The sequence below is a fragment of the Coturnix japonica genome, chromosome 19, assembly GCF_001577835.2.
Source record: "Coturnix japonica isolate 7356 chromosome 19, Coturnix japonica 2.1, whole genome shotgun sequence".
Taxonomy (NCBI): Eukaryota; Metazoa; Chordata; class Aves; order Galliformes; family Phasianidae; genus Coturnix; species Coturnix japonica.
In genome coordinates this window covers 5,588,911-5,609,478 of record NC_029534.1, presented here as the reverse complement: position 1 = coordinate 5,609,478, position 20,568 = coordinate 5,588,911, and the positions used below count along the sequence as shown (strand labels likewise).

General features: G+C 45.5%; 2 protein-coding genes and 1 long non-coding RNA gene across 5 annotated transcripts in view; 1 reads left to right on the top strand and 2 right to left on the bottom strand.

Annotated features, from left to right (window-relative positions):
* Window positions 1-1,099: 1,099 nt before the first annotated feature.
* ALDH3A2 (aldehyde dehydrogenase 3 family member A2) lies at window positions 1,100-7,241 on the bottom strand. 3 transcript variants are annotated; one of them, XM_032448436.1, is made up of 12 exons: window positions 7,128-7,241; window positions 6,681-6,865; window positions 6,005-6,236; window positions 5,827-5,912; window positions 4,859-5,067; window positions 4,602-4,719; window positions 4,332-4,473; window positions 4,049-4,215; window positions 3,499-3,598; window positions 3,121-3,356; window positions 2,488-2,611; window positions 2,053-2,168 (listed from the first exon to the last, which is right to left on the bottom strand). In XM_032448436.1, exons 2-11 carry the CDS (start codon window positions 6,840-6,842, stop codon window positions 2,531-2,533), a joined length of 1,533 nt encoding a protein of 510 aa, XP_032304327.1. In that variant the 5' UTR covers window positions 6,843-6,865; window positions 7,128-7,241; the 3' UTR covers window positions 2,053-2,168; window positions 2,488-2,530. The 3 variants fall into 3 exon arrangements, with proteins under 3 accessions (XP_015735868.1, XP_032304327.1, XP_015735867.1); XM_015880381.2 differs by lacking the exon at window positions 7,128-7,241 and adding an exon at window positions 6,993-7,089; XM_015880382.2 differs by lacking the exons at window positions 2,488-2,611; window positions 7,128-7,241 and having other exon boundaries at window positions 1,100-2,168; window positions 6,681-7,077.
* Window positions 7,242-7,431: 190 nt separating this feature from the next.
* Window positions 7,432-11,244, top strand: LOC107322407. The gene is made up of 2 exons (XR_004309315.1): window positions 7,432-7,512; window positions 8,275-11,244. It is a non-coding gene; the product is annotated as an uncharacterized LOC107322407 (long non-coding RNA).
* The window catches only part of ULK2 (unc-51 like autophagy activating kinase 2), a 36,941-nt gene continuing 27,181 nt past the window's right edge, over window positions 10,809-20,568 (bottom strand). Inside the window, exons 19-28 of the mRNA XM_015880366.2 lie at window positions 19,221-19,507; window positions 18,882-19,075; window positions 18,308-18,417; window positions 17,499-17,651; window positions 16,570-16,778; window positions 15,106-15,284; window positions 14,231-14,349; window positions 13,705-13,862; window positions 12,729-12,864; window positions 10,809-12,642 (exon numbers count right to left, since the gene is read on the bottom strand). Of these exons, the coding sequence (XP_015735852.1) occupies window positions 12,575-12,642; window positions 12,729-12,864; window positions 13,705-13,862; window positions 14,231-14,349; window positions 15,106-15,284; window positions 16,570-16,778; window positions 17,499-17,651; window positions 18,308-18,417; window positions 18,882-19,075; window positions 19,221-19,507 (1,613 nt within the window). The 3' untranslated portion in view covers window positions 10,809-12,574. The remainder of the gene's footprint in view (window positions 12,643-12,728; window positions 12,865-13,704; window positions 13,863-14,230; window positions 14,350-15,105; window positions 15,285-16,569; window positions 16,779-17,498; window positions 17,652-18,307; window positions 18,418-18,881; window positions 19,076-19,220; window positions 19,508-20,568) is intronic.

The window sequence follows — 20,568 nt, the reverse complement described above, 5'->3', positions numbered from 1 at the left end:
GGTGCCAAAGCTGTGCTTGCCATAGTGGGCGCCCATCCCTCTGTTCCCTGAGACACAGAGCATGGCCAGGTCACACCGCAGCCTCAGTGGGTCCGAACCCTTGCAGCCCTATCAGAGCTGACCACCAGCCACGTGCAGCCAAAGGGAGAACCGCACAGCCCCAAACCTTGTGCAGATCCACCCCAATGGCCGCCAGGATCTCCCACTCCTCCTGCACCACCCGCTCCAGGTTCCTCAGCTGCTACAAGCTGAACTCCAGCAGCCGGCTCTGGCCCTGAAGGCAGCTCTTACCCAGCCCACAACCTCCACCACCCTCCCCATGGCTGCTCAGTGCTGCAGGGAGAGCAGCAGAACCCATCAGAGCCCATCACACCGCAGCCCCTGGGCACAAACTGCAGGGCAGCATAGGGAACACTCAACATGATGCCACCGCTGAGTGATGTCGCACACGGAGCAAAGCCAGGATCCGCTCTCCTCCTTCCCTCACACCAACCACAGTTTGCCCTTCCCCATCCTCTGCCACAGCTGCTTAACAGATGCTGGCCAAGGAAGTGGTTGATTGGTTAAAGAAAAAGAAGAAAGGGAAAAAGAAAGTTACCTCGGAGCAGTTTGTGCGCCAGCCAAGGTCTTCCCAGGCAAGCAGGCACAAGCCCTGCTCCTGCACAGCGCTCTCCTCCCACCGCAGGATGTTTGGCCCCAGCCCAGGGCTCTGCCCCATACAATGCTCCCTTCACCCAGCCATCCCCTCGTGCTGTGAGATCACAAGCATCAAATCACAGCTTGCTGCTCTGTGTGATGGAAGTGCTGCTCAAGCACTGGGGACTCTCCAGCACCGCACCCAGCCACACCACTGCTTACTGCTGAGGGCAGACTGAGTGCAGGTGGGACACTTATGGGATGGATTGGCACAGAACAGGGGCAGAAGCACCCAGACAGTCTTAGTGATCCTTCCCAACAGCAGGAGAGCACCACGCTGTGATCTGTGCTGCTGTGCTGCTGTAGGTGCATGTGAAGCAGCTGCCACCTGAACACAGGTACCATGGGGTGGCACCGGACAGGCAGGATTCCACAGGAGATTGCAGTCACTTACCACACCTGCTTTGTTATTTAAATTCTTAGTATTTATTTTGTATTTGTAAAATAATTCGTTACAAAGCCTTAGCGTGTGTGGATTTCCACCCGGCGCGAAGAAATCCCACCTACTGCGCAGGGATCATAATTTGCTAAGAAATGCATTCAGTCATCACTTCCAGATTTCATTTAGAGAACGTCTGCAGGGTCCTTCCACATTCAATTTCCCCACTGTCATCTCCCCAAGTCAGATCAGGTCCCATGTCATAACCCAGTGCAAGACCACAGCAGAGCCAGAAGCTCAAACACATTGGGGGACACTCTCAGCAACTGCTTTCCCCTGTTTGGGGGTCCTTTGTCATTAGTAAAATACAGACATGGCACTTATCTCCTTTCTAGTCTTGTAATTAGGAAATAATTGCTGTGATGTGCCCCACAGCCCCCAGAAGGAGTCAGCCCGCACCACCCAACAGCTGTAGATGATTCTGGCTGATGGGGATCCAGGAATATTTCACCCCAAGTAGATGGCAAGCAGGAACCTCACCCCATTTATCCAAAACCAACACTATCAGAACAAACCGTGAGCCAGCACACCAGCAGCACAGCCTGTCTCACACCTGTCACCAAGAGCAAGGCTGGCTGGAGCACAACAGAAGAGACTGTCCCCAGATCTGCAGGGAAAGCACTGCCAGACCAATTACAGCTGAAACACGAGCTCCTGTTTGTCAGTGGATGGAGTCAGGCAGTTTGGTGTAAGACAGGGTGTTCCTGGAAGCAGGGCTCTGCAGCACACAGGGTGGTGTCAGGTGCTTTATTTCTTGCTCTTCAGTTCTCCTTTTGAGAGCTTGTATCCACTGGTCCCTCTGTTTCAGTGCAGTCCCTCTGTTTCAGTGTGGCTTGTTAGTAAGCAGGAGTCCAGACCTCCTCATGATTAGTGCCTTCCCCAAGGCTGCTCTGTGCGCTCAGCAGCTCACAGAAATAACCCAGCTCAAAAGAAAAACAGGATTGAAGTGAAAGAAATAGACATGAAGTGAGCACCCAAAATACGAGTTGCACGCAGGTTATGGCACCTTCTCCTCTCCTAAGTAGAAAGCCATCTGTGAAAGCAAAACACAACACCAGCCATCTGTAAGGGGTTTGCTGAACAAGACCAACTTCTTTCCTAGAACAGTCTGAAGCAACCCCCCCCTCTCTCCCCTTGATGTCACCAGGGTGTCACCACATCCAGCTCACCTGCCTCCACCCCTGGGTATGCACACACTGCTGGTTATATCAGACACTATGTGAGCTGGGGAGTGGGAAGGCATTGCTCCCCAGTGCCAGGAAGAGCCTCCCCATGTCCCACATCCACTGCTCTAACAACGCTTCACCCAACCTCAACTACGTTTGCACACGGGAAAAGAGAAAGGCTCCTACCTCACTGTAACAGCAACAGCAGAGCTCTGAAACCTGCTCCTCCTTACCACACACTGAGCCAGCCCCGCCTCTCAACAGCCAGCAAAACCAAGAGAGCTTTTCTCTTCAGCACAGAGTGGTGATTCTGAGAAAACCCAAATGATTTCAAGATGCTGTGAGCTCCCCCCATTCACTGAAGCCTTCACCTAGACCTTGCTTCCCTAGCTGTTACTTCAAAGCCAGCCATTGGCTCCTCCACCTCCTCCTGGACTCAGCTATGGAGGCTGATATTTCCTTCTGCATGGCCCTAATAAAGGAAGCCCTGAAACCGCAATCACATCTAGGAGAGCTGTCTGAAAAACAGACCACCCCTATCTGCCTCTGCAGGGAGCTTTGCACAGGTGTCACCATCCAGGACAGAAATAGTACAGCAGGCAGGGAGATTTCTCTGAGGACATTTATGTTCTCTGTGTCATTAGCAAGAGTGAGAAACAGATGCTGATCATTTCAGATGGGCCAAGCATAAACGTGAGGAGACAAAAAGAACAAACAGGCCGGGCTCTAAGATAGGGCTGAAATCAGAAAGAGAGGAAGTGCAGAAGGTAAAACAAATTGCACGTGCACTCAAGTAGAAAGAAAAGAGCCACAGCTCACCTTTATCACCACTGCTGCTACAAGGCCCAGCAGGGCCATCATGATCAGTCCCACATGGCCCTTGTTAAATCGCTTCAGAATAAAGAATTTGGCCCAATCCAACTTCTTCTGGCTGCTGGGAGGGTACCGGACTGCGTTTGTGCCCTCCATCTTCAGGTCCTTGATCAAGCAGGAGCGGTGGTGGGAGAAGGTGTCAAAGCTGTGTTTGCCGTGGTAGGCGCCCATCCCACTGTTCCCTGAGACACAGAGCATGGCCAGGTCACACTGTGGCCTCAGCCGGTCACAACTTTAGGCCACTTGTGGCCACCAGCAAATCAGCCACTGCTGTTCCAACAGGCAGCAAGTCAAAGTGCTTAAGGAGGAGCTCCGGTAACTTACCAACACCACCAAAGGGTAAGGTTGAGAGGAAGAAATGCATGATGACATCATTTCCAGTAACGCCTCCACTGGAGGTTTCCGAGATAACTCTCTTGATTAACTGAAAGAAGAAAAAACAAAAGCAAAAAATTACAAAGGTCCAGGAGAGACAAGCAGGACTGGAAGGGGATTATGGGCCATCACGTTTTCTCTTGCTGACAATTAAGCCAAGGCCTCTCCATGCAATGCTAACTGAAAAGTAGAAGTTGGAAAGACTAGAGCTCTTCTCTACAGCAAGATACTAAAAACATCAAAATCATGAACACAACATGCTGATCACCAAACAGGAAATTCAGCTGCTATCCTTCTTTTTCATAATGTCATGCAAATCCAGAGCCCTTCAGCATGCACTAGGCAGCACTGGGAACACAACACATGAGACAAATACTGCAATCCACACACAGACAACAAGAACCAATGCAGGTCCTGCGGGGAGCTGTGCTTGGGACTGCTGCATGGAGAACCAAAGTGTGCAGAGCCAGCGTTCTGGAGGAGCACAGCCCTGACCCACCTTCTTGTCATTGGAGAAGACATAGAGGGCAAGCGGCTTCTCCCGACGGTTGATGAACTCAATGGCTTCATCCACGTTCTTCACAGACACAATGGGCAGGACCGGCCCGAAGATCTCCTCTTCCATCACCTTGGACTCCGCAGTAACATCCGTGAGGATGGTGGGTGCTGATGTGGGCAGGAGAGGCACTGAGCAGGGCCACAGATGGGGCCAACACAGGACTGGGGGGTTGCTGTCTGGGTGCCAACCCCCACTTCCCCCGCCCAACACCCAGTACAGGTACCTATGAAGCAGGAGGCCTCGTCAGTCTCTCCCCCATGAGCGATCTTTTGCCCTTCCAACAGGCTCATGATCCTCTTAAAGTGACGCTTGTTGATGATCCTTTCATAATCTGGACACTTCTTCACATCCTCGCCATAGAACTCCTGCCACAGCACAACCAAGCACTTGACACTCATTCAGCTTAGCAGCAGCATCGGGGCTGCCAGGACAGAAACTGACACCTCTCTGGTGAGAGGGACAACTGCCACAGCATGAGAACCACCATGCTCACCTGCAGCGTCGCCTTAATGTTCTCCACCACCTTGCTCTGGATGGACGGGTGGCACAGGATGTAGTCTGGAGCAATACAGGTTTGCCCACAGTTCATGTACTTGCCCCATGTTATCCGCCTGTAGAAAAACAGAGAGGGGTTCTCTGCCTCATCCCTTCTAATCCCACCAATGTCAGCAGCACCACTCAGGAACCTACGGTCCCTCAGAGCCCACACACATCCCCCTGCCCCACCGCTCAGCCCCACAGCAGACTGACCTGCAAGCGACGGCCAGGTCACAGTTGGTGTCGATGTAGCAGGGGCTCTTCCCACCCAGCTCCAGGGTGACGGGTGTCAGGTGCTTGGCAGCCGCTGCCATCACAATTTTGCCCACAGTGGAGTTCCCGGTGTAAAGGATGTGGTCAAACCTCTGCTCCAGCAGTTCTGTGGTCTCAGGCACTCCCCCAGTGACCACCGGGTACAGCTCCTGTATGGACAAACAAGAGCCATGCATGTACCTTGATTTAAAGCAATCAGATCAAGTGAGCAGCTGTCCATAAGGCCATACCTTCTGCTCCTTCCAGTTAAATGAAATTTTATTTACCATGTTATCCTAAAGAAACTGGAAAAAAAACTGAGTTCAAGAGCAGAGCTGAGTCAGGCTGAGGAGCTGCTTCTAAACTTTAAGACCTGGAGCATAAATGACCAGCAGGCACTCCCTTTCCTCAGCTCTCACTCCACACCCAGATTAAACTCTCACTGCCTAAAAAAACCACACATACTGGGACTGTGCTGTCAAGAGGAAAAGTCTGAGTGAAACAATGCAACAGATATCAAATAAGAAGAAGGGAAAACACATCAGGCTACCAGTGCTGCAGGATGTGAATGCCAGAGCCGAGTGCTGCTAAGAGCAAGAAGCCTGATTCACAGGAACAGCACCAACCCATGCCTAAGAGCCACATCCCAAACAGGTGTTAGTGCAGACAGAAACACCTGCACAGCCCTTAATGCCATGATGAGCATCAAAAAGAGGGCCCTGCTGCAGCAAGACTATGAAGGCACAATAAATTACACGAAAGTAGGAGGAATAGAGCAGTATGTCTGCATACTCTACAACCAGTACAAATATTTCTCTTTCACCGACCTACGCCCTTTTGTTGATAAGGGGCAAATAACTGAACTCTAACCCATATCAACCACATGATACCAAGGTAGATATTTCCTCGAGGTACCGAACTGCACTCACCGGGTCCAGGTACTGAGGGAGGATGTCAGCGATCAGCTGGGACGTGTTCTCACTGACCTCCGACGGCTTCACCACCACCGCATTGCCTAGGAGACACGCACAGCCCTCGTGCTCCTCTCAAGCCCCTCTGGTGCCCCCATGCAGCCCCCATATGGGATGTGGGTTTGGTGGCTCCCACCTGCAGCGATGGCTCCTATCAGAGGCTGCATGACGAGCACGAAGGGGTAGTTCCAGGCTCCGATCACCAGCACAACCCCCAGCGGCTCAGGGTTGATGTACGCCTCGTCCCGCAGCGTCAGGAGGTTCTTCTTCACCGGCCGAGGAGCCGCCCACGATGGCAGCTTCTCCATGGTCAGGGCCAGCTCCCCCAGCACCCCCATGATCTCGTGGCTGTACGCGTTGTGACCGCACTGCAATAACACGGAGCAGGATAGACCCAAAAGGCCCCCACCTCCCACAGCCAAATGGGCCCAACAGGGGAAACCAGGCTGCCCTACAGCAGGAAAGGGCAGTGTAGGAGGGGACCTCAAAGCAGCACTACCACAGAATCACAGAATGACCCGGGTTGGAAGGGACCTCAAGGATCATGTAGTTCCAACCCCCTGCCTGGCAGGGCCACCAAACATACACCTTTACTAGATCAGGTTGCCCATGGCCCCGTCCAACCTGGCCTTGAACACCTCCAAGGACGGGGCATCCACAACCTCCCTGTGCAGCCTGTTCCAGGGCCTCACCACTCTCCTAGTGAAGAACTTCCCCCTGACATCCAACCTAAATCTTCCCTCTTTTAACTTAAATCCATTTCCCCGTGTCCTGCTGTTATCAGCCCTTCCGAGCTCAAACCAACCCCGCACCTTGTGCAGATCCGCCCCGATGGCCGCCAGGATCTCCCGTTCCTTCTCCCGCACCATCCGCTGCAGGTTCCTCAGCTGCTGCAGCCTGAACTCCAGCGGCCGGCTCCGGCCTGACCTGAAGGCGGCTCTGGCCCGGCCTACGACCTCCGCCATCCTCCCCATGACCGCTGAGCGCTGTCAGGTGTCTTGGAGAAAGTTTAAAGGATTGATCACACGAGATATAGGACAAAGTTCCGGACAGTTCCGGGCCGTGCCGGGACCGGACGGTCCCTCAGTGCCGGGGGTTCCCTCAGCGCCCCCCGCCCCGCTCACCTCAGAGCGGCCGCTTCCGTATTCCGGTCACGTGACAGCAGCACGCACCACCCCCCCCAGCTGAAGGGGAAGGGAGAGCGGAACGGAACGGAACCGAACGGAGCGGGGTGCTGGCCGCTGCTCACCCTGCCCTACCTCGGCACCTCGGGTCGCACCGTGAGGCTTCGCTCCCTTCGTTCCGTCCGTCAGCTCCGCCGGGCTGAGCTCCCTGTGCTTTTACCCGGGGCAAATTCCACCCTTGGCCCATTATCTCAATGGGGCAGTGCCGGGCCGCCCCCTCCGTGCTGTGCTACGGCCCCAACAGTGACACGGCCGGGTTAATGACCGCAATGCAGCACCGTGTGCGATACACGGGGCAGGGAATGGAGCCGAGGCTGGGCTTATTCCAGTGACTTAGTCCTGTCCCGACCTGTTCCTCTGAGAAATACACGGGGATTATTTGGAAACGACGCTCCCATTTCAGACCCAGCAGCTCCTGAGGCCACGTATCTGACACACCTACATTGGCCACGTTATCACTGTAAGTGCTGCTCAGCCAAACCCATGCCCGGCTGAACCCACAGCCGCTCCCTCCCCTCTGCGCTGCTCCCCCGGTGGCTGTTGTTGGCTCTGCAAACGGCATCGCTGCAGCCCAGTCAGCACGGGGACGTTGCACAAGCTATTGCACAAATCTCAGCTGTAAACAGGCTGATGGGGAAAGGAATGACAAGAGCATCTGGCAATACTTGCTTGCAGGAGAGAAAAACAGGCTGGGCTGCATGGAGCCATCGCACTGTGGTACATGGGAAGGAGCTGGGTTTGCACTCACAAAGACACAAGTTCCCACTTTCCCTGCTGGAGAATCACCTGATGGGAACATGCTCGCCTTGCTCCTGTTAGCATCCCTGCACAGAGGTGACACCGACTCTGCCACATGCCCCACACTGTCTGAAAGTCCAACAGTAATGAGATAAGGAGTTAACACTGCTGCAATTCGAGTCAAAGTCTTTGAACTCTCAGAGTGGGGCAATACATTGTGCCCTGGGAGGCAATGATGCAACTTACCCTCTGCAGTCAGCACACCCCCAAGGGGATGCTTGCAAGATCAGGGAGGCTGTTACCTACCTCTCTTTTCCACCATGGCCGTATTCCAGAGTCTGCCCTTCTGCATGTAGGATTCTCAGCCTCCAGCCTGAGCATTTCCATTCCCACTGCAGTGCTTCTTGTGCTTGGCATCACACGTAGCGGGCAAATGTCCCCCCTCCTGTCTAATCCAGGTTTGTCTTGTGCCATGCTTTTGCAGAAACTTGGTCTTAAGGCTCCTCGGCATTGGCAGGAAAGAGAGAACAGAAGTATGATGCCATTCTTTGGTCCTTGACAGGGCCATCATTTAGCCAGTTATGGTCAGAAGACAAGCTGAGAGTGTTCTCTCAGCAGTGCAAAATATCAGTTGAGCCTCCCTGGAGCAGCTGGGTGAGACGCATGGATTGAAGAGAAGCCTGGGGTCTGGAGTGAGATGGAAGAAACCCTGCAGGCAGCACCCAGCACAACGCGTGGTCTGCAGCGAGCTCCTCACGCCTTGGAGCTGACAGCATCTGCTATTTTTATTCAGTCACTAAGAAACAATAAAGGAGGGAACTATTTATGGGGAAAGTAATTAACTCCAGAAGAATCAGGAGGTAAGCAGTGCTGGGGGCTGTCTAATCCCTAGGGCTTTACATAAAGCAGCAGAAGACATTTTATTGAGAAACCGAGCTTCAGATCCCCCCTTCCTCCCTCCACTGCAGCAGCCTCCTGCTCCTGCTTCTCTCCTGGAGTCAATTATAGGCACCACAGTGACAGACTCCTACCCTGTGTTAGGCTTGGACAACATGTCTTTGTGCTGCTCCTTGCCCTGCTCTCAAAGCATTCAGCAGAGCCTGGTGAAGGAGGAATTTTGTTTAAGAGATAAGCGATGCAGTATCTCATTTCAGGAGTCCACAGAATGACACGGCTAATCAATAAATGTTTCATTAGCTCACAAAGCGTGCTGACACAGCCAAGTTTTCAGCAAAGCTGGCAATGCTCAGCTTCTGCTTAAATATCTGGCTAGTCCACGTACAGCTCCAAGTGTTGTACAAAAAGTCACAAAATCCACAGCCAGAGGCACAAGACAGACAGACAGACATAGAAGCCCAAACAGCACTCCATCAAAACAAAAGCAGCTACAGAAGATTAACAACAGGGAGCAGCTTCAAGCAACCTAGGAGAATAAATGCAGCTCAGTTCATTTATGGCGTTGCTTGTTTGTGTAAGCTGTTGCTGATCTCACATTTGCAAGAACAAGATACTTTCTAGTACAAAGCCATGGTCTGTGGGCTGCATTGTAGACATAGCTGGGGCGTGGAAAATGCGAAAGGGACACAAAGAAACAATGAAACTGATTGGCACAAAGACTGCAACAGGACTCAACAGCACCACTGGCATTTAGTTTGCTTTCAGCTGAAGCGGAGGGGGGAGCCTGCAACATACAAAAGGCTTTTCAAAAGGTGTTTGTCCAAAGCAGCAATGCCAATAGTTAGCCAGACTGGGCTCCAAGTGATTCCTAGGGGTTACTAAGATATACTTCACTGATCTGCAGAAAGGAGGAGCTAAGTGTGCACTTATTAAAGAGCCAGAGCCAAGACTATGGCTCAAGTTGGACAGGAAAGTGCAAGGCATCTTGGACAGTGAAAATAGGCAGCAGCAAGCAGAGTTCAGAGCAGATGAAAAAGTCAAAGGATCATAATTAAGCAAAACAAATAAACAAAAACAGGAGAGTAAGCAGGCGTCAGAAGAAACAGGCCACAAGCCAGCCTGGCTGAATTTTAAAGCCACAACAAGCCTTGCAAGCAACAACAGTCAGCTTTACTTGATCTACTTCTTCTCTCAGTGCAGCTGGGCTGTACACTGCAGCGTTGTGACATCAGGATCACAGTAATTATTGCCTCTGGACTCATAGGTGACAATGGATATTGCTCTACGAGAGAGTAGCAAGAGCAATGCAAGCCTCAGGACCAACAGCTCAGATGAAAAACGTTTCTTAAAGTAATGTATTAGCTGCAAGTTAAATTATCTAGATTTTATCCTCTGTATCAGAGGAAGGGCTCAGAAATTCAACTGCTTGCATATAAAAAGCAGTAAATGTCAGAATCTAAATATATTTTAGATTCCTCAGTTGACATTAAACGCTATAGAGAAAGTGAAAACGTGGAAGTACAGAAGAATATGGCGCTCTTGTGTGAGCAAGGAAAGCAATACATCAAATATCTCCTTTCCAATTCTAGCTTCCAAGAGGCTGAAAGAAAAGTACTCGGTAGAAAAAAAAGCACTTGCTGTTCAGTGTGGAGAGCTGAAGACAGAGGGCAGCTTCAGGATCCTGGTGGAATGAGTTTATGCAGAAAGACAAGCCATGAGTGTTGGTCTCCCCATGAAGACAGCAAGCGAACACAGCCCTTCTCATCCTGTTTGTGTACCTGTAGTCTTGCTGGCAGGAACAGAAGAATGAGCTTGAATCCTGAGGGAAAAAAGAACACCAATAGAAAAGCTGAGTTTTTGGGATAAGTAGCCTATGTCCTAGACGTGAGCAGTAAGACTTTGCTTTGTTTCTCAATTCACATTCAGACATACCATTAGCATTCCTTGCTGTTTTCTTAAAGCAACCAAAAACAGAACTGGGGACACCTTGTTCCAAAGCTATTCAGATATAAGGAAACACCCTATCCAGCCCTGCTGGTACATCCAGCTGTTGAGGCACATGAGCATTCAGTGATTGATTTAACACCACTGACCTTTGGTTACAGAGACACACAAACTCACTTTTACCATAGAAACACTTCTAGTGTCAGTATTTATTTTACCTTAATATACATTTATACAGGCCATAATAAAAAGGCTATTACACAACAGTTCAGTGAGTTATTACCTAATTTCAAGAATAATGCATGCAATTACAAAGGAGAGGTAGAAACACCGTATTAAAGACCTAAAAATACAAACATTATATAAACAAACACTTTCAAATTAACTGTTGGAATTTCATACAGATAAATAAGATAAAAAGTACATTACTCTGTCAAAGAAAAGGAAACACATGGTTATCCGAACACTGAAAGAATATCTTGATGTGTAAGCCCTGTACAACTTTGTCAAATAGCTCAGACCACTGTATTTAAGAGGATTAAAATGATTCTGTCCTGGAGAATGGTTTATTCAAGTATTCGAGCAGTTGAGTAACAAAAAAAGTCCCAGAAATGAAGTACAGGAACCATTTCCAGAGAAGCTGATCTGCCTAAATGCTTTGCAAATCACTGTCCTGATAATCGCATGGGATGCTTGAAATGATAATGCCTATAAGGCTAAATGAAGCTTCCCACCTCTCCCTCAGAATGCACACAGAATAATCCTGATTTTTCACACACACACACGCACACACACAATGTAGATACTCTACATCAATTAATCAGCATCTCAAATTCCAACATTACTTTGCTTTTGTGTGGTTCCTCGCGGAACCTCTCAGTTTACAGTATTTATTGTAATACTGCCCAAGAGACAAAACTAGAGAGTCATTACACTCCTAGGGACCGCAGGCATTAATGCACATAACTGCATGCACAAAAGATGCAACCAAATCTATATAAAAAGCGAACAACCAGCAACTCAACATTGCTATTACTGTAAAAGTCCAGAGCAGTAGTTACTCAAGTATTAGACAAATAGGTATAAAATGGGAAGGTTCACATGAATACAAGTTTTTACAGTTCGTTTGAAAGTCTTCTAGAAGCTACATTTGAAATTCTGATAAGAATTTTATGTACATGAAACTCAGCCAAGTCCATTGTGCCTTCTATTTAATTTTTTTTAGTATAGTTCTTCAAAAATGAATATACAGTTGCTTTAGTAAATTAGTGCAAAATAAAAGTGTTTTGGAAGAAGATCTTCAAATTGTATCCACATCAGCTGAAATCCCACTGGGGATTCTGCAAAGATGGAGCTCAGTTTCTCCCATTACCATTTTCCCCCGTGTAAAAGAGTGCTTTCTCATCATCCCTTCATATGACAAGCTGAGCCAACAGGCTACAAGCCAGCTTAGCCCCAAAAGCTCCAACCAGCTCTTGCACAAGGTTCAGGTTCCCCAAATTTACTTGACCACATTATACTGACAAATTAAAAACATTTCTCACAAACTTCTGGTGGATTCTTCTGAGGGAAAAGTCTTTTTGTACCTGATGCAGAAGGATCCACTCTCTATAGACCTCATGAGGAAAATAAAAAACCCTGATCATTCAAGTCAAAGCACACGTTCAAGGATCAGTTTGAAATGTGAAGACAGATTCTTTGAAATTCTGTTGCTAGGAAGAAAAAAGGAGCTTCTGGATCTGTAAGGCAGGTTTTCTACAAATGTACTTTTGGAATTTCTCCTCTTTGAATACGCTGCTGCTTCTTTGGTAAGTCACCACAGAAATGTAAGAATCCTTTTCCACATGGGGCAGAACAAGGACAACAATTAAACCGTAGTGATAAAAGTGCAGTATCACTGATGTGGTCCCTTATGCTCACACCATCTGGTCCTTGGGATATTTCTACTGCTCATATACAGCCACTGTGCTGCAGCAGAGTGCAGAAAGCCTTCGCTCAATGCTAGATTTATCTGAAAACAGAATGATAAAAAATAACGATGACTTTAGTGTTATTTCATAATTCCATTCAGTTTTCAACAGTTCAGCTTAAACTTACACTTGTGCACGTTTTCTATATCTGCAGGGTCTTGCAGTATTTTAGTCAGTCCTTCCAGCAGCAAGGCTGCCTTGTGGTATCGATATGTAATATCTTCAGTTTGCTGAAACATCTCATCTAGAGCTGCTGACTGAACCTAGAATCATTCAGCAGATTGTTACATAAATTGCTTTAGGCAATTACTGAAATGAAAAGTTCAAAATGGATTACATTAAGGTGTCATCATAAATGATTATTAAGCCTTAAATAAGCCAATCTGTTTTTATGACAGTAAGACAACAAAACAACCTGAGAAAACAGAGCCCACGTGCTGTGTTAGCAAAGGATATTCTGCACATAAGCTGTAAAAGTACTTTTTGATCTTGTGGTTATGTGTGTTAAAACATATTTTGAAACTATGACAACAAATGAATAATTATGCTTGTTCTAATCCCTACATTCTCATGTAAAGAAGATAAATCAACTGTGCAAGATCACACCATTGTCAGGGTTAAGCACAACATCTGCCAGTACTTTTTGTGTGATGTCTATATTAAAAAAAGACTTGACTCCTTTTTTAGATGAAGTTTCCTCTAAACTCACTGCATCTTCTCCATTATGGGTAGAAAGTTTCTTGATCACACACACAAAAATCTTTTATGTGCTTGGTACTGGTTTTGCTTTGTAGGGACAAGACAAACGTTCCTCAAACTGACTTGGTGGATTGAGGAAGCTACTTGTTTCTGTGCTTCAGTATGCCTCACTGGATGATACGTCAGCACAGAGGGCACACTTTTAGAGACTGTATGGCTTCATTTCCTGGTGTTTATGTATCAGATGTGCTGATGTAGAGGAAAGGTCCCTGAGGGACAGAATCTGCCAAGGACTTCAGCCACAGTTAAGGGAGGGCAGGAAGGAAAGTGAAAGACTAACAAAAATGACCATGAACAGAAATTGATCTCAACATGCTATTATTTAGGTAAAAGGAGTGACCTACCATTTCTACAGCACAGCTGTAGATGAGTTTCTCTGCAGTTACACTGTTGATTTCATCAATGAATCTTTGCTTGTCCGAAAAGAAACGATTTAACTTTTCAGTCAGCTTCTTGCACATACCGATACAGAATTTGTATCTCTCATTGAGGCTTTTCACAACTGAAAAAAAAAAAAAAAATTGAAAGAAATTAATAAAAAAAAAAAAGCCCAAACAAAAAACAGAGTCTAAGTTCAACTTGCTCAAGCACTGGGCAAAGTTAATCTGTTTAAACTTGTTATCCTAACATTTATTTACTCTGCCATTTCTAATAATGAAGATCAAACCATTTCCTTTTCAAGTTAATAACTGTCCATTTCTTAGCAGTTGTTAGCTGTATCTTTCTTTACTATCAGAATTGTGCAACTGTACATATCCCACTATTCTCTTGTATAGAAGAAAAACAAAAATGTTGCAACTTAAGCTTTTTGAGTGATGTATCACTGAAGAAAATTCTCAAGTAAAGCATGTGAGGTTATGCTGCACCTACCTTGCTTAACAGCAGTGGATGGGTTCAGTTTCCCCGATTTAACCTGTGCTTTGGCAAGATGCAGAGAAGATGCCAGTAACTGGGCTGCTTTCATATATAACACAAGCTGCTCTACTTGTCTGGGGGGAAATAAAAATAATTATGTATTAAAAAAAACACCCTTTCCTGAACACATTCAAGCCATTCAAGCCTCAGGCAGACTCCAATTTTATCATTATCCTACACAGGACCCAGCAGCAGCAGAAAAGGAAGACATTGAGAATGCAACTCCACCCCTCCTTTCCGTCCACAAACACCCTGTCACTGGTTGAGAGTACATCTGCTTTAATGTAGGCATTTTTTAATGGAACACATCTCTGTGGTGGCTGACTGCCTGAAGTCAATGCTGTACCACAAGCAGCTGGGTGTATTTTTCTTGCACTGTCATTTCCTATGCCCATGGAATCCTCACAGCTGTGGAAAGCAAACACACTTTGCAGTGTGTTTGTTTTTTTTTTTTTTAATTCAGGAAGAAGGTAGGAAGTGGAACTGCCCTTTCCCACCACTTCAAATTTCTCCTGTCTCTCCTTGTTTCTGAGTTTATTTTAGGGCTACACTGATTTAAGGGCAAGGTTGAAAACAGCTCTCCTCTTTTTAGCCTTTACTTCAGCACAGCTATTTCAGCCTGGTCAGCAGGACCACAGAGGGCTCAGATCTTCAAGTCAGATAGTACTCTTATTTCCAGATTCAGAAGGACACTACTGCACAAACCTGCAAATCCTCATCGCTTTCCCCAGCTTTGTGGTAGATCAGAGAACAGAATTCTCTTATTTATCTGCTAGCAAATGTATTCTTTGCTATATACTTCTAATGTACTTTCAGTTGCACGCACTTACCCCCACTCTTTGCTTAGTTGGCTGATCTGATCAACAACTATGCTCTCTTGGATTTGGTACAGTGACACTGCAGAAGTACACAGGTCTGGGTTTCCACCCCTTAATGCTGTTAGATCCAGAACACATTCTGTGAATGTCAGCATCATGTTTAGATGACGCAGTGTATCTGTATGTTCTCTCTGTCAAAAGGAAACAAAACAGCAGTTTAACCACTGTAAGTCATAAGGCAAGTAAGTACACTTAGAACTCTTTTAACCACTTGAGGTTCCTTTGGTATGCTAATTCTATGCAGAAAAAAACAGTCAGGAGCAGAGATGTCAGAATCAAACAAGTCCAAAATGATCAACAGATACTTATTTGTTCTTCCTTTGTTAATGATTTCAAGATACTGGAGCTTATACTTCAGAGTCTTTCTAAAAAGCCAGAGGAACTGGGACACAGAGTTCTGTGTTTCTTGAAACCTGAGCAACTAAGAGAATCACAAGTGGGATGTATTACTTGTTATTAAATTATCAGCAACCCAGAAGTATGCTTAGCACTTGTGTGAGAAGCCAGGAAGAACATTCGACTTTTATTATACAACAGACTTGATACCTATAAGAGAATCAATCTGAAGATTCTTACTTATCTGCTTTGCTCTAATTTACAGTTAAATCTAGAATTACATTGTACTGAAAAGCGTCTGTTGCCAAATTCTGCCACTTAAACTGGAGCCAACAATTCACTGTTTATTGACATCTAAAACAGACACTACATGCATTGATTCTGTTAAAAAATAATAAATCAACCTTCAAAACAAAGCAAACACATCTAAGCAGTATTTGTCATCTTTTCATGAGCAATGCAGGTCTAAATACATTTTAAGCTCTGTCTGTGGGAAGAATACAGGGTATTGTCAAACATCCGTATTATAAAATATAGATTTGGTAAGTATCCAAACACTTTCCAGCAAGATGTGAATAAGAAAATAGAACAGCGATCCGTCCTAAGAAATTTATAGATCAAGGCTAGCACTCTGGTGGAACACCACACCAATGTGTGTTTTTAAAGCAACATTCCACCACAGATTAAAAAATAAAATAAAATAAAAATAGAATACTCTTCCCACAAGTAGGATGTAACGTCATCTACTGACTGTGAAGAAGCAGTTAGAAACAACACCCAGAGGGACATTGCTTCTGTCAGCACCCACATCCAGAGACCTGGCATTAAAACAGAGGCCTCTTTGGAGGGCTCTGGTGAACAAAAGCAGTTATGCTCCTTTGGTTACCTATTAAAATACAAGAAATGCCAGGAATAACTACCAAAGAGAAACAGTTACAATTGACACAGGAGTATTTTCAAGATTTTAATGAGGAGTATCTGAGATAGAGAAGCAGCAGCTACCAAGCGCACTGAACAGTCACATTTTTACCAGGTCTCTGTTTTAACTGCGTTATAAAACATTAAATTGTTTTTCTATACCTCCATTAAAGTTTCCTCAGGCAATTCAGGAGCTTCAAAAGTGATAAAACCCTCTAAGCTGGGAGGCGAAGTACCATAAGGCATGTACTTCAGACTTGGAGCTGCCTCGGCTCCCGGAGGAGAAGAACCCATATAAATACCAGGAGGCGAACCCATATATACACGGCCACTAGTAGAGCAGAGAGAACCTCCAGAACTGTTTGATCCAACTACAAGAAAAATAACACACACACACATTCAGTCTAATAGGTTGTTCCATCTCACAGCTCTGGGGCTGCAGGTGAGAGCAAATGACAAATCAGTAGGGACCACAGATTCACTCTTTGGAGGCTCTCTTCATTGTTCCTTGCATCACTCTGTAGATAATGCAAGGGCTACACCTTTTAACGTACAGTGATGATTTATAAAATGGATTCTGGAAAACTGGCTGTCAAGGATTCCAAGGCAGACAGTCCAATAGTACAGGCCAAAGGTTTTGTTACAGTTCACGAAAGCACAGTGCTGCAGATATAGAGTCCTGCTCATCCTGAGCGGATTCAGGCCCCTACCTTGACATTTTTGTTATTTAACAATATAACCAATGTGCTGAGATGAAGTCAGCTCACACATCTTTCATCTTGCTTCTAGTATAATGTACTGCAGTGGGCAAAAATACACAATCTAATAATTTCTCTCCACTTTTGCCATAAATGCTGTTAAAACATCCCTATAGGGGAACAAAACAGCGCACATGGTAAATGGTGCCTCTGGCCCTTTTTTTAAGGAGACAGAAGGCAGAAGAAATCTAATGTACATCTCAACTCTTTCAGAGTGCTTTTTCTTGTATGGCCCAGAGGACCTGTTGTGCAAGGCAGCAAGCAAGTTACTGCTGCCAAGAGATGGGCAAGTCTGAACAATGTTTGACAACAGCCATCAGCAGGAAGACTTACCTGAGGTGGTTCTTGTTCTGAGGACCATATGGGTGCAGGTAGGAGGGGTGGCACTGCTTGGAGGGGACCCAACAGTAAACATGACAGCCCGGGAACCTGCCCCACTTCCCATGGAGGGAGGTGCCACTGCAATGCCATAGGCCCCTGCTGGGGCTGGAAGAGAAAATTTTCACAAGTTAGTCCCGATTACATGCAATTGCAGACTAGCAATTATATATAGAAAACTAGAGTACTGCAAGACAACATACATGTAGATCCAAGACTTGTTCTAGTAAGGAGTTCTGACAGTGAAAAAAAAAACAAGTCAAGTGACATCAGTCCTGCAGCAAAAGCTGCAACAGAAAAACTCTGAAGACAGGTCTGGCAGGTCTAAAGACTACAGCCCTGTCTGCAGAACTCCTTCCAACTGCTCAGAACCAGATCTCCTGTTGGCCATTTGTGGCAAGGTATTCGCAGTTTGGGGAGAGGAAGGAGAAGGTAACAAAGTAAAGAAAAAAGAACCAGAATTACCTAAGCTGACTTTCAGATGAAAACAAGTAGGAATTAGGAAGTGAAACAGCCACAAATGTACTGAAAAACAAAACCCTGTAGCCAATCCACGACGCAACAATATTTCTTACTTAACACAGAAATTGATGCTTGCTCGTCTCCCTTATTTTAAAAGTGATATTAAAGAACTGGAACATATAATAATTAAAAAAGCTTAAGTGCCTCACCCAACAACTGAAGTTGGAAACAAAACTATCTGGTTGGCTGAAAAAAATCTATACTATATATGGACCACTGAAATACATCCCTCTGTTCCTTACCTGTATCCATTGGTCGCTCTGTATTCAGGCTGTCTGTACTGCCTTGGTATAACTGGCCACCGAGGTTAGTCTTTACCTGTTGATCTGATAGCTTCCCAGTACTAACAGATCTAGGCAGAAAAAACATGCACGTTCAATAAAAAATTAGGGTAAAATTTTCTTAATTTGCAGCAGATTCTTGGTATTTGTTACAGTGAAGCTTTCAACAGTAGTACAAAATGACTGGAAACCTCATTGTTAATCATGGACATACTGAGATAGAGATAAATATAGAGGAACCCTTTCATCTTAAAAATGAATATTGCCAATTTTCCATATATATACTTTTGAAGCAAAACTAAACAGACTTCTGAGAGTTGATGCGACTTGCACAGTCAGATGATCAAAACAAAAAGGGACTAGATAACAAACTAGATAACAGAAAGTGCTTCAGGAAGTCTCTGCAATATTTATATGCAGTACAAAAAGTTTGTTGTATATACTAAATATCAGCATCTCCTCACAGCATGGAATGTACATTCTTCTCTCAAATTACTTACTCTGCTTTCCAGGTCATAAATACTGCAATGCCTACCTGCCAAATGTAGCTTTACTGTGCTGCTCTCCCGCATGCTTTTCACTTCCTTGTGTCGAGTGAAAGTGTGCAAAATCCCTTGGTTCATTGATGTCTTTAGGCTGCAATGGAGCATCTACAGATCCCTGTCGATTAGCCAAGGCCAGCAAGTTTGAGGATGCTTGTGTTTTAGGTATTTTGAAAGGAGCTGTTGCCTTAAAGAATAAAAAAACCAAGAATATATTAGAAAAAAAACAACAAACCACCACCAACAAAAACCATAAGGTTAACACATCTGAAACCATTCCCAATGAGGTGCTACCACTTCGTATTTTACAAACAGTGGTAAACTTAACCAACCTTAGTTGGAGAACCAATGATCGTTGGTAATGGAGTTTTGAACAGCCAGTCTGAACTCCTCGGTGATGATCCCATGTGCTTGGTGGGTGATGTTCCCAGGCTACCTGGCCTACTTGGTTGTGGAGAATGACTGTATCCGTACCCAGCATAGGACGGGCATACTGGGTCTGAATGTTGCTTTCTGAGCTTCTGCTTGTTTTGGTAAATATCTGTGAGAGTAGGTGCACTTTGTAACCTGGCTCCCATCAGAAGTGACTGTGGAGACTGAGATGGTGGTATTGGAGAACCTGTAGGAATGAAAAACAATTAAAAAGATTTCTACATGCAGTTCTTGGAAACATATCAACCAAACTCAAAGATACTAGAGATCATTAATCTGGAAGGAGGTGGGGATGCTCTACTGAGATACATGTTTGATTATCAGCTCACTAAATGGCAAACAGAATGGATTTATCATGTTGACTATATGGACTAGGGCTACATACACTTGATGAGACAACACTCATATTCAAGCTGCCAAAGAGGCAAGATTGCAGGGTGACAGCTGTACTGGCAGCTGCAGTACCTCTGGCAACCTACATCAAGACAAATAAAGTTGTTGGATTCAGCAGGAATGGCATAACCAATGCTAAAATTTCAAGCACAGCCACCAAGAATCTAGATTGAAAAGAGGTTCTCAAGTATTGCAATTGCATTCTTGTAAACAACACATGAATACAATGCTGCATGTTAACGAATCCTTTTTGTTTGTAATAATTTGATCTGCAGACATAAAAAGCTGCTTCTCTCACCGTTTCTTTAAGAAAAATAGGTATTAAAAAGCAAAAACCTTAAACAAATTATTCAAATGAAACATTTTGGGATCATTACTTAGGGCAGTCATTTATTTTTAGGTTGTCAGATCATGTTTTTTGAAAGCTCCTTATGTACAAAGAAAGTCCACACTTCAGTATGAATGCAAAGTTTCACATAAAGAAAATCAAATGGAAGAACTATAGTCAAACATGTAAGCAGAGAACTTTAGGGAAACACTCCTATGAACATCTTGTCTACCCAAAAGGTTCTCCCTTCATCTTTCAATATAAAGAATCCAGTATTTGATTAAAATGGTATCTCTTCCTTGTGGTATTTTTAAGTTTCAAGAAGAGGAACGGTGCAGTTACAAATAACACATAAGACTTCAGCTCTGCGGTCACAGCTTTCCAGATAAAATATATACCACTGTAACTTCAAAGACCTGACACTGAAGTGAAAAAAATTCCACTTGCCTTGAAACAAAAATGGCAAAGTTTAAACTATTCTAACTATTCGTTCCTAGGCTGTACCATGACTTAGTATGCAAAATTCT